The sequence below is a fragment of the Panthera leo genome, chromosome A1, assembly GCF_018350215.1.
Source record: "Panthera leo isolate Ple1 chromosome A1, P.leo_Ple1_pat1.1, whole genome shotgun sequence".
NCBI lineage: Eukaryota > Metazoa > Chordata > Mammalia > Carnivora > Felidae > Panthera > Panthera leo.
This window is the reverse complement of record NC_056679.1, coordinates 44,457,804-44,478,412: the sequence shown is the minus strand read 5'-3', so window position 1 is coordinate 44,478,412 and position 20,609 is coordinate 44,457,804. Positions and strand designations below refer to the sequence as shown.

Here is a 20,609-nt window from a genome sequence, read left to right as displayed (position 1 = left end):
GTGATTCCAATTGCAATTTCTCTGGAGCAATAAGCAGGAGATAGGAAAAGTGAAAATGTTGATGCCTCAGAAAGTCCCAGTATCTGTGTCATGTAGGAGTATACTTGTACATTTATGCACTTACTTTGTATTTTAAATAAAAGCAAATTATACACAAAAAGCTGAGCATTCCATTCTGTGTCAAAACACCAAACCAAATATAAATTCCTGTACTAGATTTAACTTTTGAAAAATATAGTTATATATACATATAAGTACATAATGTACACATACATGTATACATATTTATGTAAGTCCCTATTAATGGGCATTTACTAGAAATATAAGGGATTTTTTAAAAATTCAATTATTTCAGGACTTAACTATAGATTTGAAGGCTTAACTCCTCACCAACAACCTGAAACACCTTTTGGTGCATGCCATTTACTCATTTTAGTAAAAATGAGACAATTAGAGTTGTGTGAGCTTTGGTAAGATAAGTATTCCAAATGTTAGTGTTTCTCATATACAGTAGGAATAATATAGTATTTCATATCTCTGAGACACTGTGACAAATACCGACAGGAACACATATAAAAACCTTAACTGAACACTGATTCAGTAAATGGTAGTGGGAGTAATATTTTGAAGAGTTATATATTATTCATTGCTGGTAATTTTTTTTCTATATTTATTTCTTTTTGAGAGAGAGAGAAACAGTGTGTGCATGAGTGGGGTTAGGGGCAGAAAGAGAGAAGGGGATAGAGGAACATGACTTGAGTCGAAGTCAGATGGTTAACCACCTGAACCACCCCCGTGCCCTCATCACTAGTAAATTTTTGTCCACACTTAAGCCTCTAGTCATTGGGGTTGAGACTTTGATGGTTCAAAGAACAAAGACACCTAAGAAGAAAAATCACACTAGTAAGCTTCTGACCTCTAGACAAAGTTTCATTTGAAAGGAAGTTTATGAACAACATGAAATTCACTTATAAAAACAGTTAGCTATGCTTTTGCATGAAAATTTGAATGTCAGGGGCGCCTGGGTGGCTCAGTCGGTTCAGTGTCCGACTTCGGCTTGGGTCATGATCTCACGGTTTATGAGTTCGAGCCCCGCATCGGGCTCTGTGCTGACAGCTCGGAGCCTGGATCCTGCTTCGGATTCTGTGTCTCCTTCTCTCTCTGCCCCTCCCCAACTTGTGCTCTGTCTCTCTAGGTCTCTCAAAAAATAAATAAATGTAATAAAAAATAATAATAAATTTGAATTGTCAGTATCAATTTAATATTTATCCAGATAAGAATTTGAAAGCAGAGGGGCACCTGGGTGGCTCAGTCTATTAAGCGTCCAACTTTGGCTCAGATCATGATCTCACGGCTGGTGCGTTTGATTCCCACATCAGGCTCGGTGCTGACAGCTCAGAACCTGGAGCCTGCTTCTGATTCTGTGTCTCCCTCTCTCTCTGCTCCTTCCATGCTCATGCTCTCTCTGTCTCTCAAAAAGAAATAAACGTTAAAAAAATTAAACAAATTTTAAAAGCAGATATTATACTTTAAGGATAATTAAGTTAAGTTTATTTTATAGCAGTTATACAAATAAATTACTTTCATTTAGTATACTACTCTTAAGCTTGACTCCATCTATTGTCATAAGGTTTTAGTTAGAGACATTTTTTGTTGTACAAAATTCTAATTTCCTTTTAAGTTTCTTGTTTACAGGTGACCATTGCCAATGTCTACCTATGAAGCATGGTCATGAATAAATAACAACTTCATATATTTGACAGTCTTAACTATAATTCTATTAGATTAAAATAATTTTTATATAGGTGTTCACATTTTGATTAGAAAATTCAACTTTCTGAGAATTCTGCTATCACTTTTTCTCCAAAATTAGGAAAAAATAGATTTTGTTGTGTTTTTTTTCCTTAAATTTCTGCCCCAATTATTGGAAAGTATTAATTATGAAATTGGATTTTTTAAACTTTTTTAATGTTTATTCATTTTTGAGAGAGAGATTGAGAAACAGAGCATGAGCAGGGCAGGGGCAGAGAGGCAGACACAGAATCTGAAGCAGGTTCCAGGCTCTAGCTGTCAGCACAGAGCTGGATGCGGGGCTTGAATCCATGAACTGTGAGATCATGACCTAAGCCGAAGTCAGACGCTTAACTGAGCAACCAAGGCGCCCCTATGAAATTGGACTATAACTGTCTCACTGCTATAGCTGGTTCCTCAGCATTTCTTGGGTTCCCAGATTACCAACTCATTCGTTTTGAATTTTCTAATTCTGGTACAAATATTCATACAAACTTCTAGTCACTGTTCTTTGTGCTGGCCAACTAAACAGCAAAAGTCACTGGCCTGTCATAGCTTAACTTATATTCAGGAGACAATAAACAAAAATACATGTTAGTATGAAATAATTCATTTGATGGTTAGTTATAGAGAAATATAAAGAAAGTGGGAGGGGGTGTACAGGATGAGGGGCCAGTGTTGCTGTTTTATGAAGATTGAGTAGGGAAGGCTACTCTAATAAAACTGGTACACAAATTGCTATATGGAAATTCAATTTGTTCTTTCAAAAATGAAGACTTGTTTGATTTATTATAACCAACAAACATTGGTTAGGTGGCATTTTGCTTGTATTATATTGGCATCTAAGAGCAAGGGTTGGCAAACTATGGCCCACAGGCCCAATCTAGCCCACTATCGGTTTTGTATGGCTTTGGTTTTTATATCATAAGAATTGATGGGGCACCTGGGTAGCTCAGTTTGCTAAGCATCTGACTCTTGATTTCGGCTCAGGTCATGCTTTTACAGTTCATGAGTTCAAGTACCTCATCAGACTCTGTACTGATAGTGTGGAGCCTGCTTGGGATATTCTCTCTCTCTCAGTCTCTCTCTCTCTCTCTCTCTCTCTGTTTCTCCTCAGCTTGTGCTCTCTCTCTCCCCCAAATTAAATAAATAAACTTAAAAAAAGCTAACTGGAAAAAATGTAAAGAAAAATATTTAGTGACTATTTGCATTTTGTGAAATTCATATTTCAATAGCCATTGAGTTTTATTGTACCTCTCTCATTTGTTTAGCTATTGTTTGTGGTTGTTTTTACTCTATAATAATCATATAGTTATAACAAATAGACCCAAAAGGAGACCCACAGCTACATTTTTTACTATCTGGCCCTTTATAGAAAGTTTTCCAACCCCAGCTATAGAAGAAAATAAACCTCTGTACAGTATTTCTAGGAAACTTGTATGTCAAACGCCACCTTCCCTTGACCCAACTTGAACGTATTGGCGGATGGAATGGACAGTTTCTGTACTTGTTCATGAGGTTCCACCACAAGCAACCTCTCAACCTCCCTGCTTATCTGCCTAAGAGCATTCTTTTTGGTATGAGAGCAAGGTCAGACTGCATGCACAGGAAGCCCAATAGTGCAAGTACAGGCTGGGGGTAAAAGCTCCAGAGGAAATCCTCAACCAACAGGGTAAGAAAGTCTGTGATTCTACTATAATTTCCCTTCTAGCATTATCACTGTTCTCTTTTATGCTCCACTTACCCCTTTGTTAGGCAATTCTCTCTTCAATTATCCTTTATTTATTCATTCATCTATTTATTTTTATTTTTATTTCATTTTGGTAAAATGACAGTGACTTTATCATAAAGAGACAAAAAGGTGACACAATAGCCTGTGCATGAACTCAGTAACAGAAGTGCAATGAGCAATCACTTGCAGACTTTGAAAGAAGTGATGTGATTGGCCACTGATTGTAATGTACATCTGGTTTTTAAGTAGTGATTTGTGGACCACAGAACTAATAGCAAAGTTTGCATTTTATGCAATTTTTCACAGTTAATATATTGCAGTAGTTGAAATTTGTTGCGGGGGGGGGGTGTTATTTAACTAACCCATGGTAACTGAAATTCATGCATATCAGAACTATTCAAAGCAAACACTGTCTAATTTGAGGAGACATTGTTAAATTATGCTGCTTGATACAAAGAAATAGGATTAGAATGTTAGGGTGTGAGGTTGATGGCAACTGCAAGGTCCTTCTTGTAGGCCTAAGTCTATGAAGCAGCCCTCTTTTCTTTGGCTGAAGGAGAATTAAGATTATGAGAGGCACTGCCCTCTTCTTGACACAAAGTGACCACAGTGAGCTTTCCTAAATACAGTTCCATTGCAGGTAAGCAGAGGACCCTCTGGCTTAGGAGAAGCCATGTATGAGACTACAGTTGACCCTTGAACAGTGGGTGAGTTGGGGCACTGATCCCTACACAGCTGAAAATTTGTGTATAACTTTTGACTCCTCCAAAACTGAACTACTATTAGCCCACTGTTGACTGGAAACCTAACAAATAACATAAACAGTCTATTTACACGTTATTTTGTATGTGTAATATATTCTGTATTTTTAAAATAAAGTAAGCTAGAGAAAAGAAAATGTTATTAAGAAAATCATACAAAAGAGAAAATACATTTACGATACTGTGCAGTACCCAAACAAATTCCTCCTGTAAGTGGACCCACACAGTTCAAACCAGTGGTGTTCAAGGGTCAACTGTTTTTAGTTCCAAAGAAAGAGTAAGCAAATGGTTAAAAGCTTTTTCAGTTTGATATTCTTTGGAGGTAAGAGAGAAAAAATGAAATTGAAGTTTCATATCTTCTGTTTATCATTTCACACATGACAGCTGTGAACAATAAATGGAGCCTAAAGAGATACCCCAGATACACTGGTAGGAAGACCACACTGGCAGTGACTCTTCTCTTAGATTGTGATGGACTGAGTGTATAGTCTTTGATTTCAGCATATTTGTATTGCACCTTGCTGGTGCCACAGGTCAATTAACAGCCAGGTTTCTGAGCAGAGAGTCCTACCTACTTTTTTCACATGAACTAAAAGCAAATCTTCTTAATAAAGGTAATAATAAGAAAAATGCTGATTAAAAACAAGGAAGGAAAAGCATTAATTATTAATTATAAAATAAAAATCTTAATTTCCTTGAGGTATTTTTTATTGAATCATTTGATTATAGAGCATATATTATTATGACATTTAAATATTTAATGTGTGCCTTGGACTTTCATATATTTAAAAAATTTAAATTATCTAACTTTAAGAATAAGCTCCTGTTATTTTTCTTTCTTTATTCAAAAGACTTGAAAGGATTATTTACCCTGAATTTGTCTCTAATTCGATGCATCATTATCAGTATTGTTGAAAGGCAAAAATGGAACGGGAAATAGATAGGTGGAATTAACCATCTTGACCTGACTTTTTTACTTCCTTAGCTTGAGCTGTACAAGCTTCACTATCAAGAACTTTTAAAGAATGACTTTTAATACAGCAATTTTACAACTGGATAATTTTTAAAGCATTTAACTCAATAGTAATCGTCATGTAGCTTTAAGAAAATGATTCACTTACAATTCTGTGTCAGAGAAACCTGAGCATTTGCAATTAGGTGGGTGAGATAATTTTAAAATACTGTCGGAGTTTTTCTGAAGAAAAGCAATATAACAAAAGAAAGCTTATTCTTTCATCTTTGCCCTTTGAGTACTACCCTACTTGATGTCTGCCTCAGTAACTTCATTCAGTCACTTTGGTTCCCCTTCAGTACGTTTTCTTTAAACTTGACATATACCATTGGAGATTACCAGTTCAAGGTCATCAGTTTGCACAAAATTATAGAAACAACTCAAAACCATGAAACATGTTAGTGTAAGCCCAGTTTGTTTTTCCGACACAAAGGATTGTCTTCTGTCATGGGCATCTATTTACTGGTCTGCTAACATATTTTTAGGAGAGAACCATACTTCCCCAAGGGTCTCAGATGAAGAACAAGGCCAAGTCAAAGTATCCAATTCTTTAACACTCTTTAGAATCAAGAAAGATGCTCACGTGTTGTTAAAATATGGTTGTTGTTTTTTTTAAGTTTATTTATTTATTCACTTATTTTGAGACAAGGGCTAGTGGCAGAGACAGAGGGAGAGAGAGAGAACCCCAAGCAGCACCACACTGTCAGCCCAGAGCCTGATGCAGAGCTGGAACTCACGAATTGTGAGATAATGACCTGAGCTGAAATCAGGAGTCGGACACTTAACTGACTGAGCCACCCAGGTGCCCCAATTCTGGTTGTTTACATCATTCTCAGGGAGTCTCCAGACAAGGGACTTTCAGCCCCTGGAAGTAATTTTTTTTTTAAGTTTTTATTTTAGTTCCAGTTAGCTAACATAGTGTTATATTAGTTTCAGGTGTACAATATAGTGATTCAACACTTCCGTATATCACCCTGTGCTCACCATCCCCATCACCTATTTAACCCATGCCTCACTCAGCTCCCCCCTCTGGTAACCACCAGTTCTCTAATTAGGAATCTGTGGAAGCCATGTTCTTTACTGAGGAGTCAAGGAAGGCTGTTTCTGGTGAAAAGTGAATCACCTGTCAATGAAGTCTCCTTTCTTAGCCTCATCCTTACTAGAAAGAAACAAAGCTTAGTGACTATTTTGGTTGTAACTGTTTTTGGTATCTCTTGTGAGGATAAATCAGGGTTAAAATTATAAGTCAAATTCTACAACATTTAGTCTAATAATAACTTTATTTTGCCTTCTAGTAGTCAGATGAATTGGGCCAAGTCACTATATGTCTTCTGTAGGTCTTTCTATGAATGTGGATTGAATAATAAATTAGTGCGTTATGATGAACTTCCCACCATAATTATAATTCTTGAGCACTCAGTATTCTTTTTGATCAATCTCCCTGTGAATGAACAGTAAGCGATAATAGATACATCTGTTTTCTAAATTAAGTCTCCTTTTGCAGATCCACAGGGAATAAGTCTATGTGTGTTGTACATATGTTTCATACAAACTAGATCTTAACCCTCCAATGTGTGGCTCTTCTCTGGCAAAGAAGGACTCCTCAGGGCTACCTTAAGTTACTTCTGTGATAGAGTTAGAGAATGTTAAGTAAGAGATTTAAAGATAAGTAGAAGTCACTACACTTTCACCTAATGTGGTATTAATGTAATACTTTACTTTAAATGAGCAAACACCAGTAGATCACAGAGATCCTTCATTAATATATCTTTGTAAAGTAGGTACTCATTTATGAAAAAGGCAAAAATGTATTTTCCAAGAGTTTATAGTTTAGGTGGAGATCAATAAGACCTCGTGTTCTTTTGCTATACTTATGAAAAAGCATTTCAATGACTGGTATTTTGTTATATAGTCAATAATAGAACTAGAACCCAATTGTCACAATATTAATTTTTCCTATCATTCACTGGTACCCACATTTTCAGCAAAGGCTAGAAAAATTCTAATAAATATTTTACAAAAATTATTAATTAGGACATAGGGCATTTTAATAACAATCAAAATAGCAAGATTTTGGCTGATTTTTGGCAAATGTTAATTGTGAAAATAAGTATTTAATTTGAAAATGTTAGCACATGAATTTATGTTTAATGAATATTTTTAAGAACATGAAAAAACTGTATTTGCAATAATGCTTTAATATACGTGTTCTTTTGCAATAAAGTTATTTTAATAAATGAGTTCTTTGCTGTAAAAAAGGTGGCTAAGTAATAATAATAGAAATAATTACAATTTTGGCTTATCTTTTTAAGTCTCTTTCCTATGACATCATTAGTAACATCAAAAGCTGGTATTAAAAAGAAATTAGTATTTCATTTATAGGACTAAGACATATTTATGATAAAATATTTAATAGGAAGTTACAAATCAAAAATTCAACTCCCCCTATTTCCTAAATTTATTATGTATTTTACTATACACACACACACACGCACACACAGTAGTCCTTGAAAATGTTGCATCAATTTAAGGTCAACCAGCTGATTTTGATGTCAATATCAAAATTACTCACTTTCCAAATCTGCTGTGAATATAATAAGGTTATCTTAGAAAACCTTAAGTAAAATTTCTGATGCTTACATGTTGTTCATATTGCTTTCCCATTAATTACCTGCTAGTATTATTAACATGTTACTATTTTTATGTTTCTAATTTAGTTCTTGATCTCTAAAGGCTTTTTATACATCAAGGAAATTCACCCTTCACTACATTTATAAAAAGTTTTTGTTTTTAATGTTCTCAGCCTTTTGTTTCTTTATATATTTTTGATGTAACTGTATTTTATATTTAGATGATTGGTGATCATATATATTCATATTTATTTTATAACTTCTGGGTCTTATGGCCTTCCCTCATGGAACTTCACTCTTAAGTCTACCTAGAAGTAAAAATCAATCACCTCCTTTTTTATCTTCCAAGATATTTAAGGTTTTAATAATGTGTAACCCAGGGCAATTTACTTAAAATCTCCTGTCTCTGTTTTTTTGGTTTTTTTTTAATGTTTATTTTTTAAGAGAGAGAAAGTGAGAGACAGAGCGCGAGCAGGGGAGGGACAGAGAGAGAGGTTGACACAGAATCTGAAGTAGGCTCCAGGCTCTGAGCCATCACCACAGAGCCTGATGTGGGGCTCAGTCACACAGCACAAGATCCACGGAGCGTGAGATCATGATCTGACCTGAAGTAGGTCGCTTAACTGAGCCACCCAGGCGCCCCTCCTTGTCTATGTTAATGTCTGTGAAGCCTTGAGAAGAGAACCATGTCGTGGGTTCTCTTGAACCCACACAGCTGTGCTTTAGTCATTGGTTCATCTCAAGTGCATTCCAGTATGAAGAGTAAGACAGGACTCCAAGTTTACTTATTTATTTTTCTCCAGAGAATAACTAGTTATCTTAAAACTAATTTTTAGTTAGTTTGTTTATGTATTTATTTATTTACTTTTAATAGAATTTATTGTCAATTAGCTAACATATAGTGTATACAGTGCACTCTTATCTTCAGGAGTAGATTCCTGTGATTTATCACTTACGTACAACACCCAGTGCTCATCCCAACAAGTGCCCTCCTCAATGCCCATTACCCATTTTCCCTACCGCCCTCCCCACCCCCATCATGTTTTCCATTGGTTTAGACAGATACTTTTACTAAATTATAAATATCAAGTGTATTAAGGTTATGTCTGGCTTTCATTTCAGAGTTATGAATACAGTTATTTCCTTTGTCATAAAGCATTTTTAAAAATTTCTATACTTATATAATGCTTTTTAAAACCTGGTAACCATTTTTCCCTTACTACTCCTTTGTTTTAGAAATTATCCAGCTTTTAAAAATGTATTTTTGATATTTCTATTTGAATTTCCAGAGAAATGCAAGTATAATTTCATAAATATTTTGTAAAAATATCACCATATTAATTGTGATTATATAAGATAATAATTCACATTTCTGAAAACAAGCCATCTTGTTCAAAATTAGTGTGATTCTTTCCATTCATTTTAATTGACATATTTCCATAAAGTTTTAATTTTTCTTTATCTAGAACTAGCCCCTATCTTGCTGATTTTTAGATAACTCACTTTTAGTGGTGCTAAAAGGTAAATTTAATTTTTCTAAAGAAATTACACTGATGTTTGCATTTTGCTTATATGATTAAACAACTTCCAGGAATCTTTTAAATTTTTCTAAGATTTTAATGGTAATAACATTTAACTATTAAGGTGCATTATTACATAAAATACAAATAACTAAAATTATGCTCCATACTTTTGTTTCTCCAAGCTATGAGTTAAGAACTTGGCATCTTTTGGCATTCCTGAATTTAGTGAAATTAATTTAAACTAAGTATAATGTTAGATTTTTTTAAGTAAAATTTTAGTTAGTTAACATCCAGTGCAATACTGGTTTTGGTAATAGAATTCAGTGATTCATCACTCACATACAACACCCAGTGCTCATCACAACAAGTGCCCTCCTAAATACCCTCCATGTTTTTGAAATTTATATACCTACCTCAAAATTCAGCATTAAGTTTAATGATATATTTACATTTATATCTCTATGCATAGCTATGTATCAGTCTATTACCCCTTACAAATGGTTATATTTATAGAAGGGAGAAATGTGGAATTTTGTTGGATGTTTATCCAGCACATATGAAATTATTATGTGTGAAATGTTTATAATGCCATCCTTATAAAACATAACAAATTACCTAAAATGTAGTGACTTGCCTGTCTTTGAAAAATATTTTCCCTGCAGTGATATCTTTTATATTAGTGTAAGAATATTATCCCAAACTATATTTTCAATAAGTATATAGACACATGAAAGTCAATGAGAAGCTTATCCTATGAAAAATTCAAGAAATAAGTCATTCTTTATAATCCTATTTTATTTAAAGCCTGAAGTTTTATATTTTAAGTATCATAAAAAAATCTTTGCTTTTAAACTTTTCCAGTATGTTTCTCTCTATTTACTGCTTCCTTCAAGAGAATACATTCTAACATAATTTAACCTTTTCCTAATGATTTGATGTGCATGATTGTTCTATTTCAGTGAAAACACCATTTTTATTCTGGTTACTTCCTCACTGTCAGCTATTGCTGTTGTCAAAGGATCCAGATCACTCTCACTTGTTGGTTTGTAAAGTCTTGTGAGTAGGGTAATTGAGCTTATTAATAGTGCACTAAAATTATAGTAGAAAGGCTTTGTGAGAAGACCAGAGGCCCTTTCTTTTGAGTTGTATAAAAGAGCTTTAACTTCTTTATAGCTTTTTGTGACATTTTGTCAGTTCGGAAAACTATGATCATTTTATTCTGTGCTATGTTCAAGAGAAGTAAGGTTGCTAAATGATTGAGTTACATATATTGGAATAAGTCCTGCTACCGGTAATGCCAAAATGGAATGCGTATATATTAATTGCTATTGTTACAACTTAATCATATGTGACTGTATAATAAACAACTCTAAAGAGACCCAGAACCACACTTTGATAATATCTTGAACACTTATTCTAGGTTTGATATTTTGAGACAAGAGCCTGCTGTGTTTTTTTGTCATGAAGAAAATACTTTTGTATTTGCATTGTATAGATTACCTTCTAGTTATGTTGTTCAACTTGAAAAAAAAAATACCTGATAAATTTTTAAAATGCAAATTAAAACAAAGTACACGTTATTGCTGTGTACCAAATTACCACAAACAGTGGTTTAAAACAAGTCATATTTTAGCTCACAGTTTTGTAAGTCAGAAGTTTAGGGTGGCATGGCTACATTCTCTGCTCTGGATGTCAAAAGCTGAAATCAAAGTGTTGGCTAGGGTTGTGGTCTCATCCAGAGCTGGAGGTCATCTCCCTGAAAGATTGCTTCCTTGCTGGCTGTCAAGTAAGGAACACTCCCAGCTCCTAGAGGCCACCCGTATCCCTTCTCATGTGGCCCCTTCCATTTTCATACCTGACCTGAGCAAGTCGAGTCCTGCTCATGCTTCATATCTTTCTGACTTCCCCATCCACAACTAGCCAGAGAAATCTCTCCATGTTCAAGGGTTTATGAGATCAGGGCCAGCCAAGTTATCTCCCCATATTAAGGTGAACTGTGACACACAGCATAACAATCCAATGAAGTGATTTCTTATCACAATCCAGGAAATAGGTCATTAAATCTCAAGAAGGAGCATTTATAAAATTCTGCCTGCCACATGCATTAAGTGCAATTAACTTGTTCTATAACCAGGATAAGGTAGTAAATATGTGTTTATCAGAGTGGGCTCTAGAGCCAGCTTAATATTGCTGTTCAACTAGTTATTATCTGAGAGACACTGAGCAAGTTACTAAAGCTTTCTCTGATTCAGCTTCTTTTTCTATAAATTTGGCCTAATAATAATACCCATGTCATAATATTTTAATAAAAATCAAATGTACTAATACATGTAGATCTCTTAGAGCATAAGAAGTACTCAATAAATACTGTATACTAATTTGATTAGTATATTGGGACTAATGTCATATGGTCTCAAAAATGCCTGACATTTTATTTCACATTATTCAATATACCAAGAATGAGATGTATCTTTGAATTATATAACTCCATTAAGTTAGGAAGTTTTACAAATTTCCTTAGATTCTATTGAGTTACACTACACATTTTATAAAATAATATTGTTATTATACAAAGTTATAGCTCACAGAATAATAGTAAAATTCCCTACAAGAAATAATGCAAACTTCAAACTGCTTTACCATAGTAATCTAGAGTTTAAAATACAAAACAATAGGGATCTAACCAGTCCTAATATTGGTCCTCCATAGCCAGATGTTCTCATTATACCTGTTTTAATGAACCTAAACATTAATTAGTTGCTTACGTTTATGGTTTGGAGTCTCAAAGTAGGTGCTTTCCAGTTTATGAAAGTTGTCAGGACTCTATTGTGCCTGCAGTCACACATTCTAAAGTCATGCAGGCATTTGAGATAATTAGTGACAGTTTCATGACCTCCAAAGTAACTATATGTTAAAATAAGTTTTCCTTTTTAACATTTCAAATTTATGACTTATGACCACAATAGTTACTTATATTCTATTTTTAATTTACATAATGACAAATGGTACCTTTACGTCACATTTAACAGGGTAACATTTCTCAGTGAGAATGGCTTTGTCTTTCCTTTGACTCAGGCAACCACTAAGGAAATACATATACTCTGATGAACAAAGAAAACCAACCAAACCCATAAACAAATTTGTAAATTAAAATAAATAGTAATAATAGAATTGTGATGTTTATCCAGATAGCTAATGTAGGGTATACTGGTGAGAGAATTTCTTTTTCTTTTTTTTTGTAATGTTTATTTATTTTGAAAGAGAGAGCACAAGCAGGGAAGGGGCAGAGAGAGAGAATCTCAAGTAGGTTCAGTGTTGTCAGTGAAGAGCCCAGCATGGGACTAATTCCCACAAACCCCGTGATCATGACCAGAGCCAAAACCAAGAGTCAGACGCTCAACCAACTGAGCCACCCAGGCACTCCTGATGAGAGAATTTCTTAAAGAACATTATTATTAATAGCTTTCCTTAGAAAAAGAGGAAGCATATGCTTAACTTTGTGATCCTTAAAAACTAAATAAAATATTTATATTACATGCTGACTGAATGAGAAAATAATCAGATTGGCTACTATAAGTAAGTTCTACAAATCAAGAAATATTTCTTTGTTTTGTTCTACTAAACTTTCTATAACTATGCAAAGTCAAACAGCAGAGTGGAAATAGGTGTTGTCTTCTGGGGCAGGTAGAATATGGTTCCCCAAAGATATCTGTATCTGAATCCCCAGAATTCATGAATATGGTAGCTTACATAGAAAACTGTGGAAAAGTTTTAAGGTGGTGAAGAGAATTAAGTTTGCTAATTAGCTGACCATAAGCGGTCTATTCTACATTAAATAGGAATGTTCTGCATTAATTCAGATTATAAAGGGGTGGGCCTAAAGGAATCACAAAAATCTATGTCAGAGAAATGCAGTGCTTCTGGCTTTGAAAATGGAAGAAGGGGTCATAAGGAATATGGATGGCCTGTGAAAGATGGGAAAGGCAAGAAATTTACTTCTTCAAAGCCCCTGAAAGAAATGAAGCTCTGTCAACACCTTGATTTTAGCACAATAAGACCTATTTTGAACTTCTGACCTCCAGAGCTGTAAGGTGATAAATGTGTGGGTTTTTTTACGCCACTAAGTTTGACGTGATTTTTCATAGCAGCCATGGGAAATTAATACAGCTTCTAATTTGAAAAATGAAGACAGGATGTACTCAATTTCTGATGTAGCAATTTTAGGATAAAATACAGAGGTCACCTTTGAAGACTCAGTTCAAGGAAAAACACTGTAAAAGCAAAAAATCCTGCCATGTGTTGAGATTTAAGATACATCTAGCTTGTTTGGATGAGACTTTGAAACTGAAATCAATCTTCACTTTTCCCTTTGAATAACAACACCTTTGGTTGCTCAGAAGCCATTAATTTCATGCATTCCCAATTATTTTCTCTTAGAAGGATGACTAGACCTTAATTTCTGTGCAAAGGTTTTGACCAAGGTTTTGGACAGTATGGAAAGTACAGTTGTACAAATAATTCTTTGTCTACCTGTATCTGCAAAATATGAGTCTCATGAAATTGGGTTCATTGGGATTAGGTTACACTATTCCACCAATATTTGTCAAGAGTTAGTCATAAGAGAGAGGTACTTCCATATAACTTAATTTTAGTGAAGCATTCGTGAATGCCAATGCCATCAAGCTTTGAGAATTCAGATGACCTTGAAATTATTCAGTGGTTTAGTTCACCTTGGAATTTTGTTTTGTACATGGATGAATAAATCATCAAATATAAAATATAATAAATATACTTAAGCATATCTTATGTTACTAATCAGTATAAGTGACTTTTCTGAACATTACAATTTATGTTTATTCTAAAAATAATAGTTCTAATCTTATAATGCCTCATATTTAGTTATATGGAAATTAGCTCATATTTTTATTAACTTAAAAAACATTAAATGCATCTAACCTAGTATCTATATTATTATTGCTTTGCTACCTTTGGATAACATTTGAGCATTTACTCAATTTTACTCATTTTATTTCAATTAGCAAAATTTCCCCTACCAAGTTGTTCATATTTGTTTAGTTCCTTGCTGGTTACTTTCTAAATAACAAGTGAATACCCTGAGGAATACTTTCCCTAGTTTGCAAGCTTTTATTATGTTACAAGTAAAATAGATCTTTAGTGAGTATGTGAAAAGTACACAAGAATGTTGACTCCCTTTGTAGGGACATTTAATCATTGAAGATAAAGCACTGGTGAATGTGAATCTGAACACTAAGATCAAACACTGAAAAGCAAGAGTAGTGTTTTGTTAGCTATGGTTTATCATATAAACATTTGTGAACTGGTTCAAGGCAGACATTTTTAACGTGAAATGTGTAACCAAATCTATAAAAACATATCTCATCAGCAATTTAACTTATTTCTGCTTTCAATTTCTATATGGCAAGTTAGATTTATTCCATTTCTCAGATTTATGTATAAAAAGCTTTTAGGAAAGATAAGCTATTTTATTTAGAGATTGTAACATGATTGATAAGGATAGAAAATCAGTTTAGTCTCTACATTCTATTAAGCTATTCCCCAGATACATTTTTTAAAAGAAGATCTTAAAAGGCATAGCTGACATTTGTTTACATAACCTCAAATTGACTTTTAAAATGTTCTGTTATTTTAAGGCATAAAACAAATTTAAAGAGAAACATGGTAAATAATTTATTAAATTCACTTCACTTTCAGAAACTGTACAGAGATTATAGATAAATTATACTAGGATTATGTTACTTTTTTATGGCAAACAGTGACATAAAAAAGTTGTAAAATCTGACAGAACTGTGCCATGACCAACAATAATTCTATTGAACCAATAGTTTAGCCATGAGACCATTATAACATTCAAACAAGTTATAAATTTGTGTCTACTTTGATAATTAGTTTCTGCCAAGGAGAAGAAATAATGTAGTTAAAATACTACTCCCTTTAGTTTTCTGCCACATTGTCTTTAAGAAAAATAAGTGTGACAAGAGTATTTTCACATCTGAATTTGTACACTGTCTTGGGCAGGTTGTGTGTTAGATTAGTAGTAAATGGTGATTGTTTGATTTTATGTTTCATCAGGAGCTACAACCATAGAGAAATACGACCTCAGAACAAATTTGTGGATCCAGGCAGGAATGATGAATGGCAGGAGACTGCAGTTTGGTGTGGCTGTTATTGATGACAAACTCTTTGTAATTGGAGGTCGAGATGGCTTAAAGACATTGAACACTGTTGAATGTTACAATCCCAAAACCAAGACTTGGACTGTCTTACCACCAATGTCAACACATAGACATGGTCTAGGTAAGATCTCTTACTTTATTGATATTATTTTTAGAAACATTTATTGATAGTTAAAATGCATGTTAAAAATACATTACTGTCATTAATTATCATTAACTTTAGATAAATTATGAGCTTATTTGGAGCATTCTTTCTAAGTTCTTGACATTTTCTTGTGTTGACTAATGTGCATTAAACTGTTGAGAAGGATGTCAAAGATACCAAAATGAGTAGACCTCAAGCAATCCTCAAAGTTTTCACAATCTGACATTCATACAACATGTAAAGTTCAATATGAAAAAATAAAAAGTAGAACTATCATGGAGAGGCCAGAGTAATGTTGCCCAGAGGAAAAAATAGTTAATGTGCATTGAGGAAAACTTAATTAAGGTGGCTCACTCCACTCCCATAACTAGCCTACCCATACCTTTGCATGTAATTAATTCCACTTGAAAAATCTGTGGGGAAAGAGCAATACAGTTTAGAGAAAGAATAACGTATCAATTGGCACCAGGGATCATTAACATAGGATTCAACCGATTTCTCCTGTGGAAGAACCTGGAGATGCAGAGAACTATATTGAGATTCAGATGATCTGGGTGTGAGTCTTGAATCTACCGTATTGACATGATTTGAGGACAGCACTTAAACTATAAGACTTCAATTTCAAGACTTGCCACCAATTCAAAGTTATTAAGTAGATAAAAATATAATTATAATGTTATGAAATCACTGTGTGAATTGTAAAGTCCTATACAAATATTTGAAAAGAGGAATGAAATAAAGGTGAACAGTTCCTGAATTTGTACTTGTACCATGGGGATTATAAAGAGAAGTACAAATGACTTTTTTTGAATAACTGAAATATGGCAAGTAGTCAATTAAGTGTCTTTCATGTATTTAGAATATACATATTAGAGAGCTATCCAGGTTTAATTGCAAATTCATTGATTTAGACATTCATAGGCAAGCAAAATTATAGAACATTTCTAAAATACATATTAATGCTAGTTCAATTTTGATATCTCTAGCACTGCACTTCCCATTCTTGTTTACTCTACCATCAATTTAAGCAAACAATAAATAAATAAATAAATAAATAAATAAATAAATAAAATAGGTCTGGACTATTTGATCTTTTAGCTTACCTCCCTTTTTTCACATTAGGTATTAGTAAATTAAGGAATAGTAATAAATATATGAAAACCTTTTCAAGTTCTAAAATTTTTTGCTTTAAATAATAACTATATAATTTATTTAAATCACATGGAACCAAATTATAATATGAAAATATTAACAGCAAGTTATTCTTCCCAGGTAACATTCATGAGTATCAAAGGTTTCTTACATGATTGTTTTTCAAATATAATGGAGGATTTGTGCTTTTATATCCATGTAAAAGCTATATGTGTTGTTTTAGTTATCTAGCTATCTAATTACCTATGTTTCTGTTTGAGTGAAATGTAGAGAATAAGCACTCTGGTTTAGAATGTTTAGAATTTAATGTCTCCTTCTTCCTTTTTGTTTTCGACAATTCAGTAATTTTCTATTAAGGTGTACTAAGGTTCAATTATGTAGGTTATTTGCATGCTAAGAGAACATACTTGAAAAAATTTCACCGAGAATACATCGTATGCTATATAATTTCAAGTGTTTAAAGTGTACAAGGTGATGGTGTGCCTCCAAATTCTGTCACACAGCGTCCTCTCCTCTAGGCGTCAGGACTGGACAAAATGGTAACCTGGGGTGTGGTCTTTCAGTTTTTCTAATTTGCTAAACGGTTCATTGTAAAGGTACAGGTGGAAGTAAGGCTGCACAGTAAATGACATGAGCTAATAAGTATTTCAGATATCTGAAATGTAGTGCAGCATTTCTCACAAGTTTTGGGGACCCAATACTAACTGTAGTAGTCCACTATTTTCATTCCTAGCCCTCCCTTGCTTTGTGTTTTTCATTCTGTTTCGTTTCTATTATCAAGTGGCTCACCTCTCCTCCATATCTTATGCCATTGGTTTCCTGTTTTACTTCCTAGGGGCTATTGCTTCCTGTCAGTTTTTTTTTTTTAAATTCTCTCCTACAATACTCCCCAAGATCCGTCCTTGTTGAATTAGTAGATAGAGAATCATTTCTGGACACAATTCTCATCCCAGAGTGCCTCATAGATTGCTAGCAATGCCCAGTACATAGAAAGCTGCCTTCAACCTGGATGCCAATCCAAGCTCTAATCAGCTGAAGCCAGATTGATAGCAATGCAAGATACATGTGTGTTTCCTGATGAAGTTGAATGTTTCCTTTATGATCAATCACATTCCTTATGATCAGTTGAATCTCAGAAGTTCATCATTCTATGTCATACTCAAATGCAATAAGCCTCCTTGGCCCAAGATTTCTGTCCCTTCGATATACACATCAATCTTTGATTTACCTTCTCCCGGGGACTCCTATTACATTGATGTTGATATTTCTTATTTAATTCACCATATCTTTCTAGTTTAATTTTGTATGTTTTCTTTTATCCCTTCCTATTGGCTAATTTTAATATCTAGCCCTCCAAATTGTCCTTAATCTTCATGCATCATGATATTTCTCCCATATATTGATGTCTTGATTTTAATTAATTTTTTTCACAAACTCGTTATTCCTGCTTGGTAATTCACTATAATTGCTTTCTTCTTCCATGGTATTAATATTCCTCCCTATCTCTGTGAGGCTATTTATTATACCTATTTCAAATTCCTATCTGCCTCTTTACTTCTTTTTTGTTTATTATATGTGATCATCTTCCTTCTCTTCCTCAAATTCCTCTTTCAGCTCTCCTCTTACTCTTCTCTTTTTCCTGTTAGTCATCCTTTTTCTCCTCCTCCTGTTGCTGTTCTTTTTCTCCCTCCGCTTCGGCTTCTGCTTCCCCTTCTTCCCCATATCTATTTTTTCTTTCTCCTTTTTTTTCTTCTTCTCTTCTAATTTTATTTTAACAGTAGTTGTAACCATGGAAATGTGTAATTTTTAACTGTATTTTTAACTGTAATTTTTAAGTCATATGAATATATCAGACACTTTGGCTAATTGAATGGAAGTTAAGGCATATGCCATTCTTTGTGCCCTCTCAAAACATTCAGGACTGGATGGGAGGGTTATGCTAGGGCGTGGAGCCCTGACCTTGCAAGCTGATTTTGTGCAACCTATCGGCTATTATTCCTGACGTGTAACCCTCAGGGACACATCTGTTTACTTTCACTTGCAAATAAATGTCCTTATGCCTTTCTTCTTTATCTGTGATGCCCTAACTATAGGACTGGGAGCTTGGATAGGAAGGGAATGTTCTGAACCAGTAAGTCTATTTGCTTCTGCTGTTAACAGTTCTTCCTTTAAGCTGGGCTCTGACGACATTCTGATGTCATCCAGCCAATTATGGCAGGCTCTTGATGGGTTCTGCTCTCTTGCTGCCAAGCAATGTAGAGGGTTCACTGGTTGTTCTTTTGACCACATCAAAAAAGCACAGATCAAATTTTCCTCCAAGATATTCCCCCATTGCAGTGCCATGAATTTTTGTCTCAGTAAGTTACAACTAACTTTTGTTTTTCTAATTATTTTTTACAGTGTCAATGTTTGTTTTTCAAAAACGCACCATGACCTTCCTTTTATGTAATCCCTGGTATTTGGTTTGAATGTAAATCAACAGCCTTCTGTGCTAGTTTTTTATTCGTTCAGAAATTAGAATGTCCCATTTTATTTGCCATATAATCAGTACTTATTCTGCGATATGCAGTGAAATTATAAAATTGACTATGTAATCCCATGTTATGCATTCAAATGACTAGAAGTAACAGGCTAAAGTAAAACTTAAAAATATGTAAAATATATAAAAATATAATATATGTGTGTATATATGTGTGTGTATGTATATATATATATATATACACATATATATATATACATATATATATATATACATATATATATATATATATATATATATATATATATATATATATATGTATGAAATTCAAGACATTTTTGACCTGTATGGCTTTTTTTTTCTCACTTGATTTGTATAGGAAAAACAAAACCTTGAATTATTTTTTGAGAAAGTCACATGAGTTCCTTGGTTTCTAAAGATGATTATGTGGCCAAAAATGTTTCATAGCTATCAATAAATGAAGAAAACTCCTTCTGCTGCATAAAATAGCATAGAAAACTTATATGCATATTAAGTCTGTGATGTCAAGGGAGCAATGCATCTGCCTGGAGAATTAAACTAATTAAGACCACAGTTCTCTCAATATGCTAAGAGTTTTTATTTTGGCATTTATGTCTTTGAAGCACATAATCCACATATCATGACTTTTTTGCACCACATTTTATATTATATAATACTGAATAAGACATTACTACAATACAGTGCTTGCAATTATGTCTTTTCAGGAGAAATTGATAAAGAGTAAGATAGCTGTGGATTATTGTGGATTTTCTACATGCTAGGAACCAATGTTGTATATTAAACATATGGTAGGAGTTGTTTTTATTTTTATTTTGTTTAGTTTCCAATTCAGGTAAAATCCACACACCGTAAATTCAAGTTTTAAAGTGTAGAATTGAGTGCTTTTGAGTATATTTACAGTTGTGCAGCCATCACCACTATTAAATTCCAAAATATTTTTATTATCTTTTTAAAAAATATTTTTATATTTATTTATTTTTTTCAGAGAGAGAGAGACAGTGTGAGCAGGGGAGGGGAAGAGAGAGAGGGAGACAGAATCTGAAGCAGACTTCCTGCTCTCAGCACAGAGCCCAACGCAGGGCTTGAGCCCACGAACTGTGAGATAATGACCTGAGCCGAAGTGGGAC

General features: G+C 33.8%; 1 protein-coding gene across 2 annotated transcripts in view; it reads left to right on the top strand.

The window, feature by feature from the left end:
- KLHL1 (kelch like family member 1) overlaps window positions 1-20,609 on the top strand; it is a 353,595-nt gene that overhangs the window by 249,389 nt on the left and 83,597 nt on the right. For both annotated transcript variants that reach the window (XM_042904084.1, XM_042904077.1), the window contains one exon: window positions 15,561-15,785. In XM_042904084.1, coding sequence (XP_042760018.1) covers window positions 15,561-15,785 — 225 coding nt within the window. The remainder of the gene's footprint in view (window positions 1-15,560; window positions 15,786-20,609) is intronic.